The sequence below is a fragment of the Gopherus evgoodei genome, chromosome 1 (assembly GCF_007399415.2).
Source record: "Gopherus evgoodei ecotype Sinaloan lineage chromosome 1, rGopEvg1_v1.p, whole genome shotgun sequence".
Classification (NCBI taxonomy): Eukaryota; Metazoa; Chordata; order Testudines; family Testudinidae; genus Gopherus; species Gopherus evgoodei.
The window spans coordinates 263,457,162-263,477,115 of NC_044322.1; the positions used below are offsets into that span (position 1 = coordinate 263,457,162).

At 44.5% G+C, this 19,954-nt stretch overlaps 1 protein-coding gene across 2 annotated transcripts in view; it reads right to left on the minus strand.

Annotated features, from left to right (window-relative positions):
* The window catches only part of GLT8D2 (glycosyltransferase 8 domain containing 2), a 38,609-nt gene that overhangs the window by 3,367 nt on the left and 15,288 nt on the right, over positions 1–19,954 (minus strand). For both annotated transcript variants that reach the window (XM_030544616.1, XM_030544605.1), the window contains exons 2-9: positions 18,840–18,884; positions 15,837–15,932; positions 14,517–14,685; positions 13,306–13,423; positions 10,826–10,910; positions 8,184–8,296; positions 7,302–7,468; positions 5,462–5,574 (exon numbers count right to left, since the gene is read on the minus strand). In XM_030544616.1, coding sequence (XP_030400476.1) covers positions 5,462–5,574; positions 7,302–7,468; positions 8,184–8,296; positions 10,826–10,910; positions 13,306–13,423; positions 14,517–14,685; positions 15,837–15,932; positions 18,840–18,858 — 880 coding nt within the window. In that variant the 5' untranslated portion in view covers positions 18,859–18,884. The remainder of the gene's footprint in view (positions 1–5,461; positions 5,575–7,301; positions 7,469–8,183; positions 8,297–10,825; positions 10,911–13,305; positions 13,424–14,516; positions 14,686–15,836; positions 15,933–18,839; positions 18,885–19,954) is intronic.

Here is a 19,954-nt window from a genome sequence, read left to right on the forward strand (position 1 = left end):
TTGAACTCATAAAGTGGACCTAGAATATCACTGAATTGATTAATAGGTTATTATAGGGTCTAGAATTTCTAGGAAAATAATAGGCATCATCTGTATGAAGAATCAATTTGTTATTTCTCTTGCCTGTTGAAACTCCATGAAAATCCTCTGCTTGAATTAGGTTTTTAATAATGGTATTGCCACTCTTTTGTGCTGCCTTCAGAGCTGGGTAGCTGGAGAGTGACAGCTGGTGGCCAGAAAGTGGCAGCTGTTAGCCTGGTGCTCAGCTCTGAAGGCAGCACCCTGCCAGCAGCAGTGCAGAAGTAAGGTTGGCAATACCATTCCATGCCATCCTTACTTCTGCACTGCTGCCGTCAGAGCTGGGCAGCTGCAGACTGAGGGCCCAGCTCTGAAGGCAGCAGCACACAAGTGAGCAGGGGTGAGCTCCAGCCGGTTCGCACTGGTTCGCAGGAGCCAGTTGTTAAATTTAGAAGCGGTTTTAGAACCCCTTGTTAACTGGCTTCCCTGCAGGGGAAGCTTCGATGGGCTCTGGCCGAGAAGCCTGTAATTCCTCCTCCCGGCCGCCGGGGGGAGCTGCGAGAGCCATGTGGGCTGCCTCTCGGCCCTGTGGCTGCTGCTGCTGCTCCTTGGACTTCTGGCCGTGGGACCCCGGCTTCGTCCTGCTGCTTGAGCTTCTCCCAGCCACGCTCCCCGTTTGAGTACCTGCCACAGCCCCTGCCACAACCCCCTCCCGGCAGCCCCTGCTCACAGCCACGCCTTGCCACAGCCAGCCTCTGCCCGCAGCCAGCCCCTGCCACAGCCCCTCCCACAGCCACCCTCTGCCCGCAGCCCCTGCCGTATTCAGACCCTGCCACAGCCACCTCCTGCCCGCAGCCAGCCCCTGCCACCCTCTGCCCGCAGCCACTCCCTGCCACAGCCACCCTCTGCCCGCAGCCAGCCCCTGCCACCCTCTGCCCGCAGCCAGCCCCTGCCACCCTCTGCCCGCAGCCACTCCCTGCCACAGCCACCCTCTGCCCGCAGCCAGCCCCTGCCACCCTCTGCCCGCAGCCAGCCCCTGCCACCCTCTGCTCGTAGCCACTCCCTGCCACAGCCACCCTCTGCCCACAGCCAGCCCCTGCCACAGCTCCTGTCACAGCCACCCTCTGCCCGCAGCCAGCCCCTGCCACCCTCTGCCTGCAGCCACTCCCTGCCACAGCCACCCTCTGCCCGCAGCCAGCCCCTGCCACAGCTCCTGTCACAGCCACCCTCTGCCCGCAGCCAGCCCCTGCCACCCTCTGCTCGCAGCCACTCCCTGCCACAGCCACCCTCTGCCCGCAGCCAGCCCCTGCCACCCTCTGCTCGCAGCCACTCCCTGCCACAGCCACCCTCTGCCCGCAGCCAGCCCCTGCCACCCTCTGCCCGCAGCCACTCCCTGCCACAGCCACCCTCTGCCCGCAGCCAGCCCCTGCCACAGCTCCTGTCACAGCCACCCTCTGCCCGCAGCCAGCCCCTGCCACCCTCTGCTCGCAGCCACTCCCTGCCACAGCCACCCTCTGCCCGCAGCCAGCCCCTGCCACAGCTCCTGTCACAGCCACCCTCTGCCCACAGCCACTCCCTGCCACCCTCTGCCCGCAGCCACTCCCTGCCACAGCCACCCTCTGCCCGCAGCCAGCCCCTGCCACCCTCTGCTCGCAGCCACTCCCTGCCACAGCCACCCTCTGCCCGCAGCCAGCCCCTGCCACCCTCTGCCCGCAGCCACTCCCTGACACAGCCACCCTCTGCCCACAGCCAGCCCCTGCCACCCTCTGCTCACAGCCAGCCCCTGCCACAGCTCCTGTCACAGCCACCCTCTGCCCACAGCCAGTCCTTGCCACCCTCTGCCAGCAGTCAGCCCCTGCCACCCTCTGCTCGCAGCCACTCCCTGCCACAGCCACCTCCTGTCTGCAGCCAGCTCTTGCCCGCAGCCACCCTCTGCCGCAGCCACCCCCTGCCCATAGCCGCTTGCAGCCAGCCTCTGCCCACAGCCACCCGCAGCCAGCCCCTGCCACACCCCTTACCCACAGCCACTGCAGCCAGCCCGTCTGCATCACCTTCCCACAACCAGTCTCTGTTGCAGCCAGCCCGTGTCACACTCCCTGCCTCCAGCTAGCCCTGCCCCACACCCCTGTCTGCAGCCAGCCCCATGTCCACTGGTGCCCTGCAGTTCTCAGGGCAGTAACCCTGCACACCTGCTTCAATGAAGGGGGGCAGGGAGCAGCTGGGACCCACACATGTGCACACCCTAGGGTGACCAGACAGCAAGTGTGAAAAATTGGAACAGGGGGTGAGAGGTAATAGCCTATATAAGAAAAAGACCCAAAAATTGAGACTGTCTCTATAAAATTGGGACATCTGGTCACCCTAGCACACCCCAAGGGAGTGGCGGGGACCCACACGTGTGAAAAGGAGCTCATTTCTAGTTCAAGCCCATCTTTTTAAAAAAGAACTTTAGGTAGGGTTAACATACATCTGTATTTTCCTGGACATGGCTGGCTTTTTGGTTCTTAAATCGCTGTCTGGGCGGGAAAATACGGACATATGGTAACCCTGTTGGTACAAAAAATACATTCTGTGGCACATCCCTTAAATCAGAACTTTTTATAGGGAACCGGTTGTTAAGATTTTAGCAGCTCATCACTGGAAGTAAGAGTGGCAATACCATACCATGCCATCCTTACTTCTGTGGTGCTGCCAGGCTCTGAAGGCAGCACCGCCGCCAGCAGCAGCACAGAAGTAAGGGTAGCAGTACCGCAACCCCGCCTCCCACAATAACCTTGCGACCCCCACACAACTCCTTTTTGTGTCAGGACTCCTACAATTACAACACAATGGACTATGAAATTGGTAGAGCCCTACAACTAATGTACTGTACATGCTGCTTTACAAACAGCAGGAGGCGGCCCCCCTACCCCATTATGCTCACACTCAACTATGTTTGTGCCTCTTTAAATAATGGTGCCCAAATCCTGCATTGTTCTAAATAAATCTTTGATTATGGTGGAGTGGAGGGTTATAGACAAGTGTTACTCCTACTAGTACATCTCAATATAACATTTGCCCTTGTAGCGAGGGGGAAGGGCCTCCATCTGAGATAGGTGGTGGTTCCTCCCAGTCAGCCTCCTGGTGGGGGGAGCCAGGAGCTATTGAGGGAGACAGACACTTACAACCCGCTGCTGGAACGAGAGCCCACGGAAGGGCGCTGCTGTCCCAAAGACTCACCAGAGCTGCTAGGCACACCAGATGCTGGCTGGGTATCCCGGGGAGATGGCAGACAACCCCAGGATTCAGGTACACCCCAAAGGGAGGGTAGGAAGTATCCCAGGGACAGCCGACTCTAGTCCAGCTGCATTGCTGCCTGAGCCCATGTTGCGGCTGGATTCCCCGCTGACCCAATGGCAGAAAATGCCGCCACTGTTAGGGGCCTGATCTGGGACACGGTAGAGTTGGGTGAGCCATGTCCCGCTACCCCCTGCCACCCCACCGTAGGCCAAAAGGCCTGTGTTAGGCAGCTGTCCGCCAGAGCTAGGACACTAAACTATTCATTGCTCCACTCTGCTAGAGGGCTTGAGCCACAGAGACAGCTAATACCCCCCACTTTTTCAGACTGCCTTTTGCAGAATAAGACAGCAAGGGGGGCATGGCCGCCTCCTGAGACTGACACGGAGAGATGACCATGCACTCCTACACCCTTCTTCTGGAAGGAGGAATTCATCATAAAGCAATTAGTAACCTTACCTGCTAAATATTTCTCTGATTCCAGTATTTCCCTGTCCTATTTTTTTAATTCCTAGGTGAACTACCAGTCTCAAAAATACATCTTTAGTGCAATTTTGAATAGTTAAACTAAAGATCCTTCTCTTAAGGCAGTGGGTCCCAAACTGGGGTTTGTGAAATGTTAGAGGGGGTTCTCAGGAAAAAATTCCCTAACGGCAGACAGAGCTGTCCCTAGGAACCTCGGGCAGCACAGGGCCAGTAGCATGGAGTCCCTGGACTTCCAAGAGCTAAGCAGATCAAAGCAAGCAGAGCCGTCACACTGACGAGATTTAAATTTCAAGACTCCTATAAGAAATGGAAAGGAAGGTGGATATTTTTGCTGTTTTTAAAATTAAATATGCAGCTAGTTTTCTTTTTTAAATTATTATGAAGAACAAGTTTAAGCTTTGTTTGTTTGTAGGGTGACCAGATGTCCCGATTTTATAGGGACAGTCCCGATTTTGAGGTCTTTTTCTTATATAGGCTCCTATTACCCCCCCACCCCATCCCAATTTTTCACATTTACTGTCTGGTCACCCTAATTGTTTGCCTGGAGTGCTAAAGACCTGAATGCTTGTGTAGGAGGAACTCTTTGAGTTGGCTTCTTAAATACCTTCATGCTGTTTCACATCTGATACTCCTTGATGAAACATAGGAGCCTTTGTCTTATAACAGGCTTATTCAGAGTGATACAACCTACAAAAGTGAGATCTTGGAAGAGTGTTGTTATTTTCATAATGTAATAAAAATACTGTAATGATAAATAATTAATAAGAAATTATGTGTAATAAGCATGTCATGAAAACAAATTTTGTATTTCCAAGATCACTGCTTTTATAATTTATACTCAGGAAAAGGAGAAAATCCCTGGAAATATTCATTTCTAGGAGGGGGTTTGCGAGACGACATTTTTAGTGACAGGGATTCACAGGTTGTTAAAGTTTGGGAACCACCGTCTTAAGGTTATTTTTAATAGACTGGTTTTGCACCTTACTGTGGGTAGATCCCATTTGATCCAAATATGAAGTTTCCTATGTTCACTGGCTGTCTTCGTGCTCAGTATGCACCAGAGTTTTGGACCAAGCCAGAGCCAGTTTCAGCCACCCCTTCAGTGAGGTCTCATTTTCCAGTATGGAATCATAGAATCATAGATTATTAGGGTTGGAAGGGGCCTCAGGAGATCAACTTGCCTTTTATACATTTGTATCATAGTATATAGGCAAATATGTTCTGGCTAGCTCTTTGTGTAAAATAGCTATCCCACCTTTAACCCCAGCTCAAGGGCTGTTATCAGTGATTTAGCCTGCAACTGCTTCTCAGCCCCTGGCTTCGTAGAGTTTAATACCAGAAGGACCCATCACATCACCTAGCCTGACCTTCTGCATGTCATTGGTTGTTACATTTCACCCTGTACTGAGCTCAATAACTTGGGTGGTTAAAGCATATCTTCCAGGAATGTGGTTAATTTGAAGATGGGGAGGGAGGAGAAGCTGCAAGTAAATAGCTGTAGTAGGACAAGGATAAAGGGCTAATTTTGAATCTGGAAGGAAGGGGAATGAGTGTAGAGCAGCGATGTGGGATCTGAGGCATAAAATAATGTACTGAGGATGAGCAAAATCATCCAGAGGGTCCTTAAATCTTTTTTGTATTTTGTTCCAGCCCAGAGTGTTTTGAAATTAAACATACTTACCAAGATGTCGGACATGCCACAAGGGATTAATAGTAGAATATTTTCCATGGAATACAATGAGCATTGGAGAGGTGGCCACACCTCCCCCCAAGGTGCTGCTGTAGAGGTTTTCTCTGCGAAAAGGCAAAAAAGAGCAGCTCAAAGTCCTGAAATGAAAAGGAACTTTACTACAAAATCAGAAGGCAAAAGCAATAAATACTAATGCTCTGGCTAATTTACTATTAAAATCGGCTTTGTATAGACTGACATGCTACTTCTTTACTTAATTTTAAATATGCACCTTTTTACTGGCATTCCAGCACTTACAAAATTTTTTTTTCTTCTAATTGTGGACAATGTTTGGTACTGTACAAGAAATCTTGCCAAAGTCTACCACTCTTACTTAGGGTGACCAGATAGCAAGTGTGAAAAATCAGGACAGTAGGTGGGGGGTAATAGAAGCCTATATAGGAAAAAGCATCAAATATCGGGACTGTCCCTAGAAAATCGGGACATCTGGTCACCCTACTCTTACTCATGCTGAGTGGTACCTTACTCTGGAAGTAGTGCCAGCAAAATCAATGGGACGCCTCATGATGGTAGCATTGGGTTTCCACTCAGAATGAAGGGCTACTCAGTCTGAGCGTGACAGAACCTGACCTAAAATGAAGCCAACCCCTGTCTGGAAGGGCCTAAAGTCTAAAGGACTGGCACAGCATGTACAGAAGCAAAGGATAGTCCACATGAGACCTGGAAGTGTTGTTTTTATTGTGGGCTCAGACTCCAGCTACAGAGAATGTGTGTGCACTTTAAAATGTAAAAATCCTTTGTTATATCTGTGCAGCAATTTGCTGTAGTGTTCATGGGTATTTCGTCTAAGCATTAAAAAGGGATAAAATCAAGTGTTAGACCAAATGAGACACGCAGAATAAGTGAGAGATGAAGAAGGGAACTGGGGAAGGTTGCTGTTTGCATTCCTCTTCTGTTCACATGCAGTGCAGTTGTAGCTGTTGGTCCTGGGATATTATTCTTTCTCCCCTAGTTCTGGGTGTTCCCTCCCCGGCTCTCATTTGCTTTCCCAGCGTAGCAGAAAACTGACAAGTGACCAACAGTATGATCCATTTTCATTTCACTTAGCTTTACTGCAGTTTGACTTACCCTGTGCGGAGTACAGCAGGTGATATTCAAGTTACCAACACACGCTGACAATGGATTGATACCACATGTATGTTGCGAATTGACTCATGTCATTGACCATACATTGTTTTTTGAAGAGAATGCCATAAAGTCCCCCATCACCACCACTTCTCATAGTGGAATTGCCACTTTTACAGCTTCTTGGGGTTGGGTCTTTTTCTGGTTTTCAGCAGTTTATGTAAATTATGGCTTATCTTTTTAGGAAGTGTTCAAGAAATGGTTCTTGGGTTATGTAAAAAAAAAGTGTCCCCATTCCAGTATTGCTGACATTGCAGTTTATAGGGCCCCACGCAAGAGTAGAGAGTTTCTTTCCACTCTGATCCCACTGCAAGAAGGAAAGGTCAGCCCTGCCCATAAAAACCCTGATCCTGACTGGCGCTGATCACCCATGATGAAAACTGCATGTGCTCAGCACCTCTCAGGATTAGGCCTGGCTTGCTGAGTCAGCACAAGGCTGCAGAGTCCCAAGTGGTCACTTTATGTTGTTCGTGACTGCAGCTGGATTAGCACAGGTGGAAGTTGTGCAACGTAAGGTTATTTTGAATTACGATCTGTGAAGGGAAGCACGTCTTAAGTAATGGATCTTTGAAAAATGAACAGAAAATTCAACTTTAAACAGCACATTCAGTCAGGAAAAAGTGAAGACTTCGATATCTGTACATACTCTACATTTCTTTGCATCCATTTTTCTAATTGCTTTGTAATCCGCTGGTGCTTCCATTCTGTCATATTAGCCACAATTACACCAGGATTAAAGGAGCAGGTGCTGGGGCTGATGCCAAGATCTCTAATTGTTTGCTTCCGGTAGTCCAGATATCCCATGTATGTGTTCTAGAAAGAAGGGAAATTATATATAGATGTCTACTGTAAATCTAATTTATGTCTAGATTTGTTTAGATGCAGCTGTATCTACCTCATGCACATGCAGAATACATAGGCATTGAACAATAAGCATTGAGAACTGGATTTCTAGATGATTATTACCTGCCTTGACTTCAGTGTGAGGCACAAGGCTAAAGGACAGGCTATTCTAATCATTATGTGTTAGCGATATTTCCACTGGAGTCCTACAGAGCTTTGTCTTTCAGCTCACTCCTCTTCACCTTACTCTAGGTGATCTGGCGTAAAACCAGTGCGGTTATCGTAAGGCTACTGGACTTTAATGGCAGTTGCAGATGCTCTGTACTACTCCGGATCTGGTTTTCAAACAATATCTTCTGAGCAGCCCACGAAGTTCAACCCTCACTCCCTCTCAATTATCAGAAAGTCTAATATCAATCCTATCAATACTCTCTTCTAAATATGTTGCACAAGTGACCTACCGAAACAAGAAGAGTTTAGTAAAATACAAAACATACTGCAAAAGAATCAGGAGACAGCACATCTTAAGATGATTACAGGAAATAATTCCCCTTATTAAACTATGTACCTAAATCCTAATACTATACTTTATCCTGATAAAACTTTCATTTGGGGATAAAGAAAATCATGTTAAATCTGTACGTAAAAATCCATCAACAATCTGAATTTAAAACTAACATCTTACCTGCATTCCTACACTTCTCACCATTTCATGAGTAGATGGCAAATCACAGTCGTCTGAAAAAGCTGCAGCATGGCCTGGAGCTAGCTTTGTGTTGTACAGTTCCTGGATGTCACCTGAGAATACAGAATTGGGAGTTTTAAGAATGGGTTTGTTTTATTGACTGTTTAGGACAATATCTGTTCTCCATTACACTGGTACAACCTTTCCAATGTCAAGGGATGGCCTGGACAGAAAGAAGGCAGAATTTTGCTCTATGGACATTGGTTTCAAACATGGGTCCTGTAACTGGAAGTCAAAATCCTATGTTTGCATGTATTCATCTATACCAGGGGTAGGTAACCTATGGCATGTGTGCCGAAGGTGGCACACAAGCTGATTTTCAGTGGCACTCACACTGCCCAGATCCTAGCCACCGGTCCGGAGGGCTCTGCATTTTAATTTAATTTTAAATGAAGCTTCTTAAACATTTTAAAAACCTTATTTACTTTACATACAGAAATAATTTAGTTATATATTATAGACTTAGAGAAAGAGACCTTCTAAAAACGTTAAAATATATTACTGGCACACAAAACATTATATTAGAGTGAATAAATGAAGACTCGGCACACCACTTCTGAAAGGTTGCCGACCCCTGATCTATACTTTATGTGCTTATATGCTGATTTGAAGGTCCAAATGTGAGACATGAGCTGTAGCCTGGTGTGTGTCTGTACCTTGCCTCTGGATGGGGGACTGTGTCCCCTTCCCCTTCCATCCCACTTTGGTACCCTGCACAATGCCCTTTTACCTGGGTTTTTGTTCAGGGGAGCGGATTTTCTCCTTAGGGCATTATTTCGCTATATCTTATTAAAATACGAGGCCTCACTGTTTGAAAAGTGGGCTCATAATATCCATAGGCTAACACCGGCAGCTAAAATGTTCACAGTGCTTCCGGCTATACCAGTGATGAAATAATTCTGTTTTCATTTGCTAGGAAACCCGATTAAAGCAATATTGGCATGACGTAATACAGGAACTGCATCATCTTGTAGGGACAACTCGCAAGTTTGTCTGAAAACCTGAAATAGGATTCAAGTCCCACAATCGGACAGTGTTTGAATTAAAGGGACGCTGTTAACCTAGTTATGGTTCAAAACTGACATACCTTAAGATTGTTATGATCTGGGAAGGAATTTCCTCTAGATTCTAAACAGCTTCTGTTTTGTGAGATGTAAAACAAAACAACAAGAAAATCAAAGCAGTGTTTTTGGTGTGACACACCAAAATTCAGTGTGTGAACTTCTTGTTGTTTTGCAGAAAGCACTTAGCTAACAAATACTATTTCCATAGAGCTAAATCCTGAAGCCCATGTTCAGTGTTTCTTCTGCAAAACTCCTATTCATTTCAAAGGGAGATTTGACTAGGCAAAGACTTCAGAATTTGTTCCACATTGTTTAATATTCCTGCTAATATTACTGATGATAAAAAAAGGCAGAGATTTTGACTCCACTGGAAAGGTGTATGCAAGTGAGGGGGAAATCTATTTTTTCCCCAGATAGTATAATATGGAAGAAATTGCACTATCCAGCTTACTGAAAGTGAAGGGAAGGCAAAGAAAACAAATCCAACTTTAAAAAGTGGTCAACAGTGTCCTTTTAAGTATTGATGCTCTGAAATCTACATCTGAAGGCAAGAAAAACTGCAGAAAAGCTGTTGAAAACTAAATGAACCAAACTCTTTGCTGTTGTAATTCCACTGACTTCAAAGGTGTTACTCCAGGGATTAACTTGACCCAATGTCCTTAGACACCCTACTGCATAAGGGTTTCATAAGGCTTAATTAATTAACACTTGCAAAGTGCTTCTGAGATCCTTGGATGAAAGATGCTATCAAAATAACAGGAATGTGCAAGAATGCTGAAGGGCAAAAAAAAAAGATAAAGCAAGAGAAGATATCAACACTAGCAGGAAGAAAGAACAGAGAAAGTGAAAAAGAAAGGAATGAACAGACTGAGAAATCCTCCTGAAAAGATAACTGTGCCTCTACTTAGCTTTTGCTGTATGGGCATGGAGGGATTTTCCAGCACTTGAATTGTTTCCTGATTTGTCTTTATTAACCACAAGATATTAATATCAGTTAGTCTGATTCTGTGAGGTGCTGAGGGCCCTTACTCCCATAGATATAAATAGGAATTGAAGGTGCTCAGAACAAGATCCAGGGTCTTTTACAACCTGATTTGAGTAAATTCTCTCTCAAGAATAAGCAGTTATTTGGGGTAAGGATGCCAGCATTTGTGGGGATTCAAAGTCAGCTTCACATCGACCAAACAAAATAGGAAACATCAAGTCCTGTTCTGGTGAAACCACGCTTATTGGAATTGCCTTGTACACTCATGCACAGCAACTGATCAGATGCAAGAAACACTGAACGTCACCCACATACCTACCATCAGAATCAAACATCCAAAAGTAGAAATTGTCCCTTGATTTTCCTTTGTTAAATACTATGTAAGGGTGAGTGTGAAGCTGTCATAAGTGCAGCACTCCAAGCAACCTCCTCAATTTTAACTAGAGCCCATCTTTCCTGGTGACCAATAAAGCAGCTGAACTTCCTGCTGCAAACTTCTGTTAGGTTCCAAGAATTTTTGGATGACAACTTACCTTGCACAATCACATCATCATCCAAATATATGACTTTCTCATATTTGTGGATAAGCAGGGGGAGATAATATCGAACGAAGTTCAGCTGTTAAAAAAAAACCCAATCACAATGACAGACAGTAAGTGGCACAGTGGCTTAATGCAGTCATCTTGAATTTCTTTTTCAGGATTCAGACGTGACTTAGTCCTCTCATCACTGTACGTTGTCCAACTACCATTTACTGATTGCCACAATTTTAAACTTGCCTCCATATTTTCTTTAAGACAATGTCATCCTGGCCCCACTGAAGTCAATGGGAAATTCCTCCCAATGACTTCAGAGGGGCCAGGCTTTCACCCAAGAACTTTGTAAATATTAACTGTAGATTCTCTGTCAAATGTTGAGATTATTCTAAAGCACATGGAGTCCATATTCTTCCTTGGTATAACTCAGATGAAGTCAATGCTGACACAACATGCATGCATCTGACCCACAATGCCACAAGATAATGTTAGAGAAGTTCCAGGAGGACACCTTTCTCCCTGAATCAGACTCAGTCTGCTTGGGTGCTTACATTCAGAGATTTATCCTGCCACCTTAACTTTAAAAATGTAATAGCCTTGGTGGTCAGTATTTATTCACAATGACCCAGATCTTGGTTTGTCAACTTTCTAATGACACAAAACCAAACATCCCTACCCCACTCCTTCTCTGAGGCCCTACTCATGCCCCATGCCTTCTCTGAGGTCCCACCCCCGCTCACTCCACCCCCCTTCCCTCCGTTGCTCGCTCTTCCCCAACCTCACTCACTTTCACTGGGCTGGGGTAGGAGGTTGGGGTGCGGGAGGTGGTGAGGACTTCGGCTCTGGGTGCAGGCTCTGGCGTGGGGCCAAGGATGAGGGATTTGGAGTGCAGGAGGGGGCTCCAGGCTGGGGCTGAGGGGCTCAGAGTGCGGGAAGGAGTGTGAGCTCTGGCTGGGGGTTGGGTCGGGGATGAGGGTCTTGGGGTGCAGGAAGGGGCTCTGGGCTGGAGCAGGAGGTTGTGGTGCAGGGTGTGCATGCGGGAGGGGGTGAGAGCTCCGGCTGGAGTGCAGGGTCTAGGATGGGGCCGGGGATGAGAGGTTTGGGGGGCAGGAGGGAGCTCCAGGCTGGGGGGCAGGGGGCTGGGGGGCAGGGGGCTGGGGGGCAGGGGCGGTCCCGGCAGCACTTATCGTGGCTCCAAGGAAGCCTGCCTTAGCCCCAGCCCCTGGTGTGCCAGCAACTGGACTTTTAATGCCCTGATTGGCAGTGCTGATCAGAGCCACCAGGGTCCCTTTTTGCCCAGGCATTCTGGTCGAAAACCAAATACCTAGCAACCCTCCCCAGATCTTCCACTGCAGTGCAGCAGCTTTTCAGGGCACTCTCAGTACAAAGCCTTCCTAAAGGCAGCATAGCCAGGCACAGGAGAATCATCGCAGCATAAGGGACTCCTCCAGTGGCATAGGCTTGGCATAGCAAATCCTACACTACACACAGTTCCTTCTGCGGGAGCAGGGGGCATTGCAGAGGGAAAGAGTGTAGCAAAGGTTGCCAATTTTGGCTGGATCTATTCCTGGATGTTTCTTCACATGATATAATCTTTAACTGAACATTAATCTTTAATTCCTGGATACTCCAGGACAATCCTGGAGGGTTGGCAACCCTAGAAAGGGGACACATTTGTAGCTTCCTTGCATTTTAGCAGTCTTTGTCTTCCACATTAGTCAATAGCAGTTGCAGGCAGCCAGTGTAATTTAGAGTAGCCTTCAGGCTCTAAATTATGCTGAGAGGGAGTCACTAGCCCAGAACACAGTCAGCTCATGGTTGCAGCTGAGTTTAAGTCCTTAAAGTTAAAATAATAAGCCCCAGGGTTAAGCTCCCTAACAGATAACATCCCATGCAGGAAGATGGGCAAATTAGTGGGGCCATTGCTGCAATGATCTCCCCTCTTTGAGTGATGTCTCAACATTTAGTTGTTGGTTCCTTCTCTGAGTGATGTGTAAGAAAAAAATGTAATCTGTTAGGAGTTACAGTCCTGGAGCGCAAGGCAGTAACACTAATTATTCTGATTACCTCTCTGTAAAAGTGTTATTTTTATGGATCTCTAAAGTGCTAGTTAAGTTTGGTCTCTCCACTGGCCAGCCCAAGTATATGGCCTGGCGAAGATTTAACCAGGTCAGATCAGGGTTTAATCAAGTCAGGTTATCCACCTGGAAGGCTCTCCTACAACATATAAAGGGGGTTGTACCTCATGAGATAGAGCAGAAGAGCAACAGTGTGGAGTAGAAGCACTTGCCACAGGAGGTGTGCTAGTCTAATAAGAAAACCATCCAACGTTATTACCAACTGGTGTGGCTCCTCTAATACCCCAGTGGTTCTGTATGAAGGAGCAGAGCACAGAGATTTGAAGTCTTCAATGTGCATTCAAAACTTGGAGACTATGACAGCTCTGTTTTGGTGGTATATAGTATTTGCTTACTCACAGGCTGGAGTAACTCAGGGCGTGATGCATCTGGTCTTATTTTTCCTTTTAGTATCATAGGGTTGAACTCCACCGTTTTATACTTTATTTCTTTCAGTTTGGAATTTTCAATCCATTTTCTGAGATGAAAGAGAAATGAAAGAAGTGTGTTACAGAAAACCACAGAGACCTTCAGTATCAAATGTCAAAGTGCCTAATGGCATATGCCCTGGCTATATTTAACACTACTGGTTTTAAAACAAAACACAAAAATCTTTTAATGAAAAAAAAATAACATTTTTTTATAACTTTTTACTCCATATTTTGACTAGCTCTATACGAGATTCTCTTCTTGAGCCTCATTTTGACAGGTATTTGCACCTTTTAATGATCTTACCAGACCTGGGTTTGAGTCCTTGCTCCACCACAGACTTCCTGTGTCATCCTGAGCAAGTCATTTATTCTCTCTGGCCCAATTCCTCTGAGATACTTAGACTCCTACCTTCCATTGATTTCACTTTTGAGGCTCTGGATCTCAGTTACTTATGTGTAAAATGGTGTTAACAGTTCTTCTCTACCTCACAGATACGTTGCGAGCACAAATACATTAAAGATTGTAAAGAACCTAAAGTAATGAAGGCTATGTAAATATGCTAAAGAGAGAGACTCTTGTTTCTTCATTGAGATGGCCCCTACATTGATGGTCTCATTCCTCCTTGGTCTGCACCTGGGTTCAACCCACCCCACTTTAAATAATATCTACAATTTTCTATGATCATGGTGGAACCCCATATTTATAACCTTTACCTCTCCTTTTTTCTCTGTTAGCTCCACTCTATCTGTTCTTCTCCTCTGAAGTTGAAGGCACAGCCCTGAATATGGAGCAGTGCAAAGCCACATTTTCCCAGAGGCAGCTTCAGGAAGGATTGTTCAGGGGAAACACACACACACTGTACCATCTTGCAGCATGACCTCCCTTCCGCCGCTGGTTGGTGCGGGGCAGTGGCCATCACCTGGCTTAGATTAGTTCCCTTCTAGGGTGGCTGGTGCCCCTAGCAGGCAGCAATCCCTGTACCCAGGGGACTGCAGGATCTGTGACTGTGATGGCCTTTGCACAGCGGGGAGGAATGACTCCCTGGGCCCTCCTCCAATCCCTGTGCACCAGTGCTAAGCCCAGTAACAATCTGGCCCTAACTAAGCAGCAGAATGAATAATTTTGGTAAATACTATTACCTGATATGTGGAATTGTGTTCTTTAGGCCAACTATGTAGAACAAAACATTAGCATCGGTGTTGCTGTAGATGCTACTAATTGCTGCTACCGTTGCACCCATTCTTCCTGCAGCAGCACATATCACCACTGGAATTTCTTCTTCCATTTCCTCAGGATTCTCCAAATCAACTGCATATAGCAAACCCCAAAATTATTATACAGAATTCAGCACCATTTTATAACAGACTTAGTCTCTGAATTGTATAAACTAGAAACGGAGCAAAAGTGTTACAATGCTCAGGAAGCTGCTAAGGGTTGAAGAGCTGGGGAACACGATTAACAGTACTGAGATTAGTGCACATAAATACCAAAATAAACACTAGGGCTAAATCTTCACTAGAAGTGCTCTATTGATGTAGGAATACACTACACCGTTGGAGCTCTCCTTGTGTGGATGCAGCTGTGCTTTGTACACTATAATCACATCCCACCAGTTAAACAAGCTATACTTCTAAAAACACCGTTTTCCCAACATAACTGTGTCCACACTAGGGACTTCTGCCAACACACCTATGTTGCTCAAGAATCACACCTCTTCACACCCTGACTTATGCCAGCAGAATTCTGTAGTTTAGACCTGGACTATGATATGAAGCCTTTCACCCCTAATGTCTGATCTGCGCTTAAAAGTTTTACTGGTGTAACTATCTCATTTAGGAGTGTGATTTTTTTTAATAAACATAGTTATACTGGTAAAATCCCTAGTGTGAAAGCAGTTATACCATATAAAAGTGACTTATACTGGTACAGTATATTCCCTACATTTTACACCAGTATAATTGTACCCAGTACAGTTAAAGTGGAAAAACTTTCTAGTGTAGACAAGTCCTTAGTCAGTGGTTGGCTGGCTCAGGTTGGTTATTACCTGCTGCCGCTATTTGATGGCCTGTTGGAAATGAACTAATGGTCTCAGTCTATTCCCAAGCAGGCAGATTCCCATAATTAAAAAACATCCTCATGGTTGTTACCAATTGACTTTTCTGTTAGTCTCTGCAAAAAATTGAGAATGTGACCCAGCTCCCATTGACGTCAGTGGAAGAATTCTCATTGGCCTCAAGGAGAGTTGGATCAGGCCCTGAAGCACAATGGAGATTCTTAGCCACTACTGACCTGGTATTATTCGAATCAGCTGATTTAGAAATTAAAAGTTCTGTGTCCTAGATTACATCAAAATAACACAAGTGATTCTGTTATAAATTTCTATTTATCCTACAGGAGGAACAGAAACCAGTGCTGAGTTACCATGAAATCTGAACAGAATAAAATAACGAGCTACTTACTTGTTTCATTATTTAATGTAGATGGCACCTTGTGAACTTTATTATACAGAATGACACAGATGGTCAAAACAAGTAGGAATAATAAGATCTGATTAACTGAAATAAAAAGGACAACTGGTTAAAAGTTAGTATAAAAACTAATGCTAATTACTAATTGCTCAAATACCTGTATTTTATTTTACCAGCTAGATGATGACTGCCATTTACTGTATTCCTGTATTTGTTTTGAAAATATCATCTCATTTGCTATTTGACCAAATTAAAAACAGAAACTGCTTGTAAGATTTATTTAGAAATTCGCACTGTAGCCCATGTTCAGTGTAATCAGGAATCTGTGGTCAGCTCTTTCCAGATTTTTGGTTTTCAAGGATGTTCTGATTGCAAGTACTTCCTAAATAGGAAAACTGTTAAAACATTAAGCCTATTATTCAAGGGCTGCTTACCCTAGGAAAATTACCTGTTGAAAATGGTTGGCAGCCAGAGGTTCTATCCCCATTTTCTCCTTAACTATTGTTGAAAATGATTTTAACTGCTTTTGTAGATGAGACAAATCCATTTTCATCATAGTTACAGACAGCAAGATACAGGCTTGGTGGGGATTGGTCTCATACACACTTTTTATAGTGATGCTGAAAACTGTTCCCATCCCCAAAGTGGGGTATTATATACTTCATACCATTATGAGCATCCTCTGTCCCACACAGAATGGTGGTTCAGCCACCTTTGTGATACTGACCTCATAGTTCTTCTGCCCCTCAAAAAATGCTCTTTATGGCCCAAACTTGGGTGGGACTAGGTGGGCAGAGGGAGCAGTGGGCAGGTGGGAGACAGGGTGCTGTCCATCACCCCCAGCTAGGATGACCAGACAGCAAGTGTAAAAAATCAGGATGGGTGTGGGGGGATATAGGGGCCTATATAAGAAAAAGCCTCCAAAATCGGTATATCTGGTCACCCTATCCCCAGCGGACATCGCTTAGAAAAGATAATTCAGTAATAACTCTGCAGAATCAGGTCCTAAGCTAAGGAGGAACTAAACACACAGGAAGGGGGATGAAAGTGGAAGGATGAGGAAGAGAATATGATTATGAGGTCACTTGAAAGTCTAATATACACATCTAGAGGGTAATGAAGAAGTGCACCGTTCTTCTTTATTTGTATAATTGTACTGATTTTAAAATGTGTAAGAGATGTATAAAAAGCTGTTAACTGATTTTGGAACTTTTTTTCTGGCTATCCTATGGTCTTCCAATTGCCATAGGATTTCAGAATTAACCCTACCTGGCCCTTTCCTTTACCCAAAACCCCTTTGGGTAGACCTTCAAACAGTGAAGCATTCTAGATCATTTCACTGAAATAGTTCAGCTATTCAAGGTCTATTTGAGGCTAACTCTAAAAGTATTACAAAAATAAACTCAGCATGCCACAGAAACTGTGCATGTTCCAAAATCTTTGCAAAGGTATACATATTTTGATTCAAGTACTTTATTTAGCAAAATCAAAGCATGCAAAAAGCAAATGCCTTACTGTATATTTGGATTTTTCAGCTTCTACCAGAGTCTGCCTTGGACTGAATGCTTAAGCAATCTAACATAAATCACCTCTGAGTAGGATGTTACTGGAAAGGCTAAGGGTAAATAAGCATCATCATCATTATCAATGAACTGGCTGAATGTCATCTTCAATTCTATTTGGTTAGTTATGTAGCATGGTAAATGTTCTCAGAATGGGAAAAATATTCAAAAAACATCACAGAATTCTGCCCTCAGTTACACCTGTACCAATCTTTTCAGCAAGATCAGCAGCTGGTGTAAATTAGCATAGATAAAGAATGTCAGTGGAGCTATGCTTTTTTACACCAGCTGAGGATCTCACCTATTGACTTCAATGGGGTTGCATGGAGTGAGGGCATAGTCTGCTCACTTTAGCCTGATCCTGAGAGGTATTGAGAACCCTGAATCCCACTGGGCCAAATCCTAACTGTGGTGCTGAGAAGGCATAAAATCCAGAGCTCTGCAGGAAAGCTAAGCTCAGCACCCAAAGGCATTAATCATGTCTTGAGTGTGGAACCCTCCTTCTCAATAGTGGCCACAGAGCTGCTCCATAGAACAAAAAGATCCATCCATTCCCCCAGAGGCAGAATTCCAATTCTGCTATATTGGTAGGTGATGTCAAGTGGGAGGCAGTGCCTCTCCAGATGTACCTGCATGGGGGATGGAGAGCACGTGCTCCCCAGCTGACTGACAACAAGGGAAGCAAGCGGCTTATGGAACCAACTGATAGCATCACAACAGAGCTGTTAGCCAAGAAAGTGAAGGATTCATCCACATTGAGGGTCTCCATGATCCTGGAATTTGGGAGCTAGCATAGCCCCCTCAAACTCCCAACCATCCACTTTTTGGAAGGCTCAGAGTGAGCCCCAGTCCCTGGATTGCTCTGTCTCCCTCTTGCATACTGCTTCATGCGGTTTAATATTGTCTCAACACTGCAGTAGCTTCCATGGCTCCTCCATGAGGAAGACAGAAGGATCAGGATCTGCAAATGGGTATAGGAGGAGGTGGAATTGCTTACATGCAAGAGCTTCTATAACTCCAATGGACCTAAGTGTGAACCTGATGAGAAGCCATTCTACAGCCTCACTGTTCTCAGTGTCGATCATGCCAACACAGAGTGGCACCTCTCAAGATTTTCTCCATTGATTCAAATTCAGAAGTGATGTGCAAGATGATGCAAGTTACACATTGGTGAGCAGATATAAGAAAGTCTACATTTGTATAATTTCCACGCTGAAGACTGGAAGAGAGGCAGGTAACAGGAAAACACATAAAAGGAAAATGTAAGAAAGATGTATGTAGGAATGGTTTACGTGTTTGCAGAATTGGAGTCATAAATTAGCATGCAATCCTCCTATGCAATCTCCTGTAAAATTTTTACATGATCTTTATCTAGCTGTTTAAAAAAAAATGTAAATCAAACTGATATTGAAATGTTCTGAATCTTTCTTACTTTTCCTTAACAGAGCCATATGTTCCTTTGGTTAAGAACTGCGATCTGTAGTTTAAAAAAAAGAGAGAGAAAGAGAGAAGTTATAAACAGAGTGATGAATATTTCTTTAGTATTTTATGGGCCCAATTTTGCATCTTTAGGTTTTGCCTTTGACTTGAATGGAAGCAGAATCCTAACTTTGGAAAGCTTTTCATGGAAACATGTTACATTTGCAATGTTTTGGGCAACAATTTATGACCTTATATAATCCAGAATTTAAAAGCAAAAATGTTTTAAGTACATTACCCATTTTCAAAGCTATATAACTATAGTGAAACAATTAATGTTTCAATAAACTCAGTACAGTCACTTATATCAGCAATACTTACATTTTATAACACAGATTTTTCTTAATGTAAAACAGAAAATAAAACATATGCAAATATACAATGTGTTTACAAAATGCATCTGTAGGTATTTTAATCCATTGAAATTATCCTTGACTCCCCATACAGCAGAACAACAAATGTAAACACCATAATGCCATTTCTAAATCTTGTTATAATCAAACACACAGCAACAGAGATATTGCCATACTAAATAAGACAAAGGATCTATCTAGCCTAGAATCCTGTTTCAATCTTGGGCTGTGTCTGCACTATAACATCAGTGTAATTTCAATGGTGGCAGCAACCAGGGGACAGCATAATTCAACAGGTTGTAGGAATAAGGGGAGACCGTTGGTGAAGACCAGCCACGAGCATTTTAACCACATCATCTACAGTGCTGGAGCAACTAGAAGTTTCCTTAAAACTGTCATTGTAGTCAAGCGCTGAAAGTGGCCAGGATCAGATGCCTCTAAGGAAAGTATTAAATCTCCTTAATGGACATTTATGGAAAAATCCCACGTTTCCTTGTATTTTAGAAGCCAAATTATTTTTTAGTTTGTACTTTAAGCGGTACAAATTTAGAAAATCTTAATAGTAAAAAGCAGATTATGATTTATTTTTAAATTTATAGGTCCAAATTCAGACCTGTCACAACTCCCACTGATTTTAACGATGGGCTCATCATACAGATGTTGTGTTGCATCATTTAAAAAAATATTACCTTTTTTTTTTCTTCCCTGGACATAG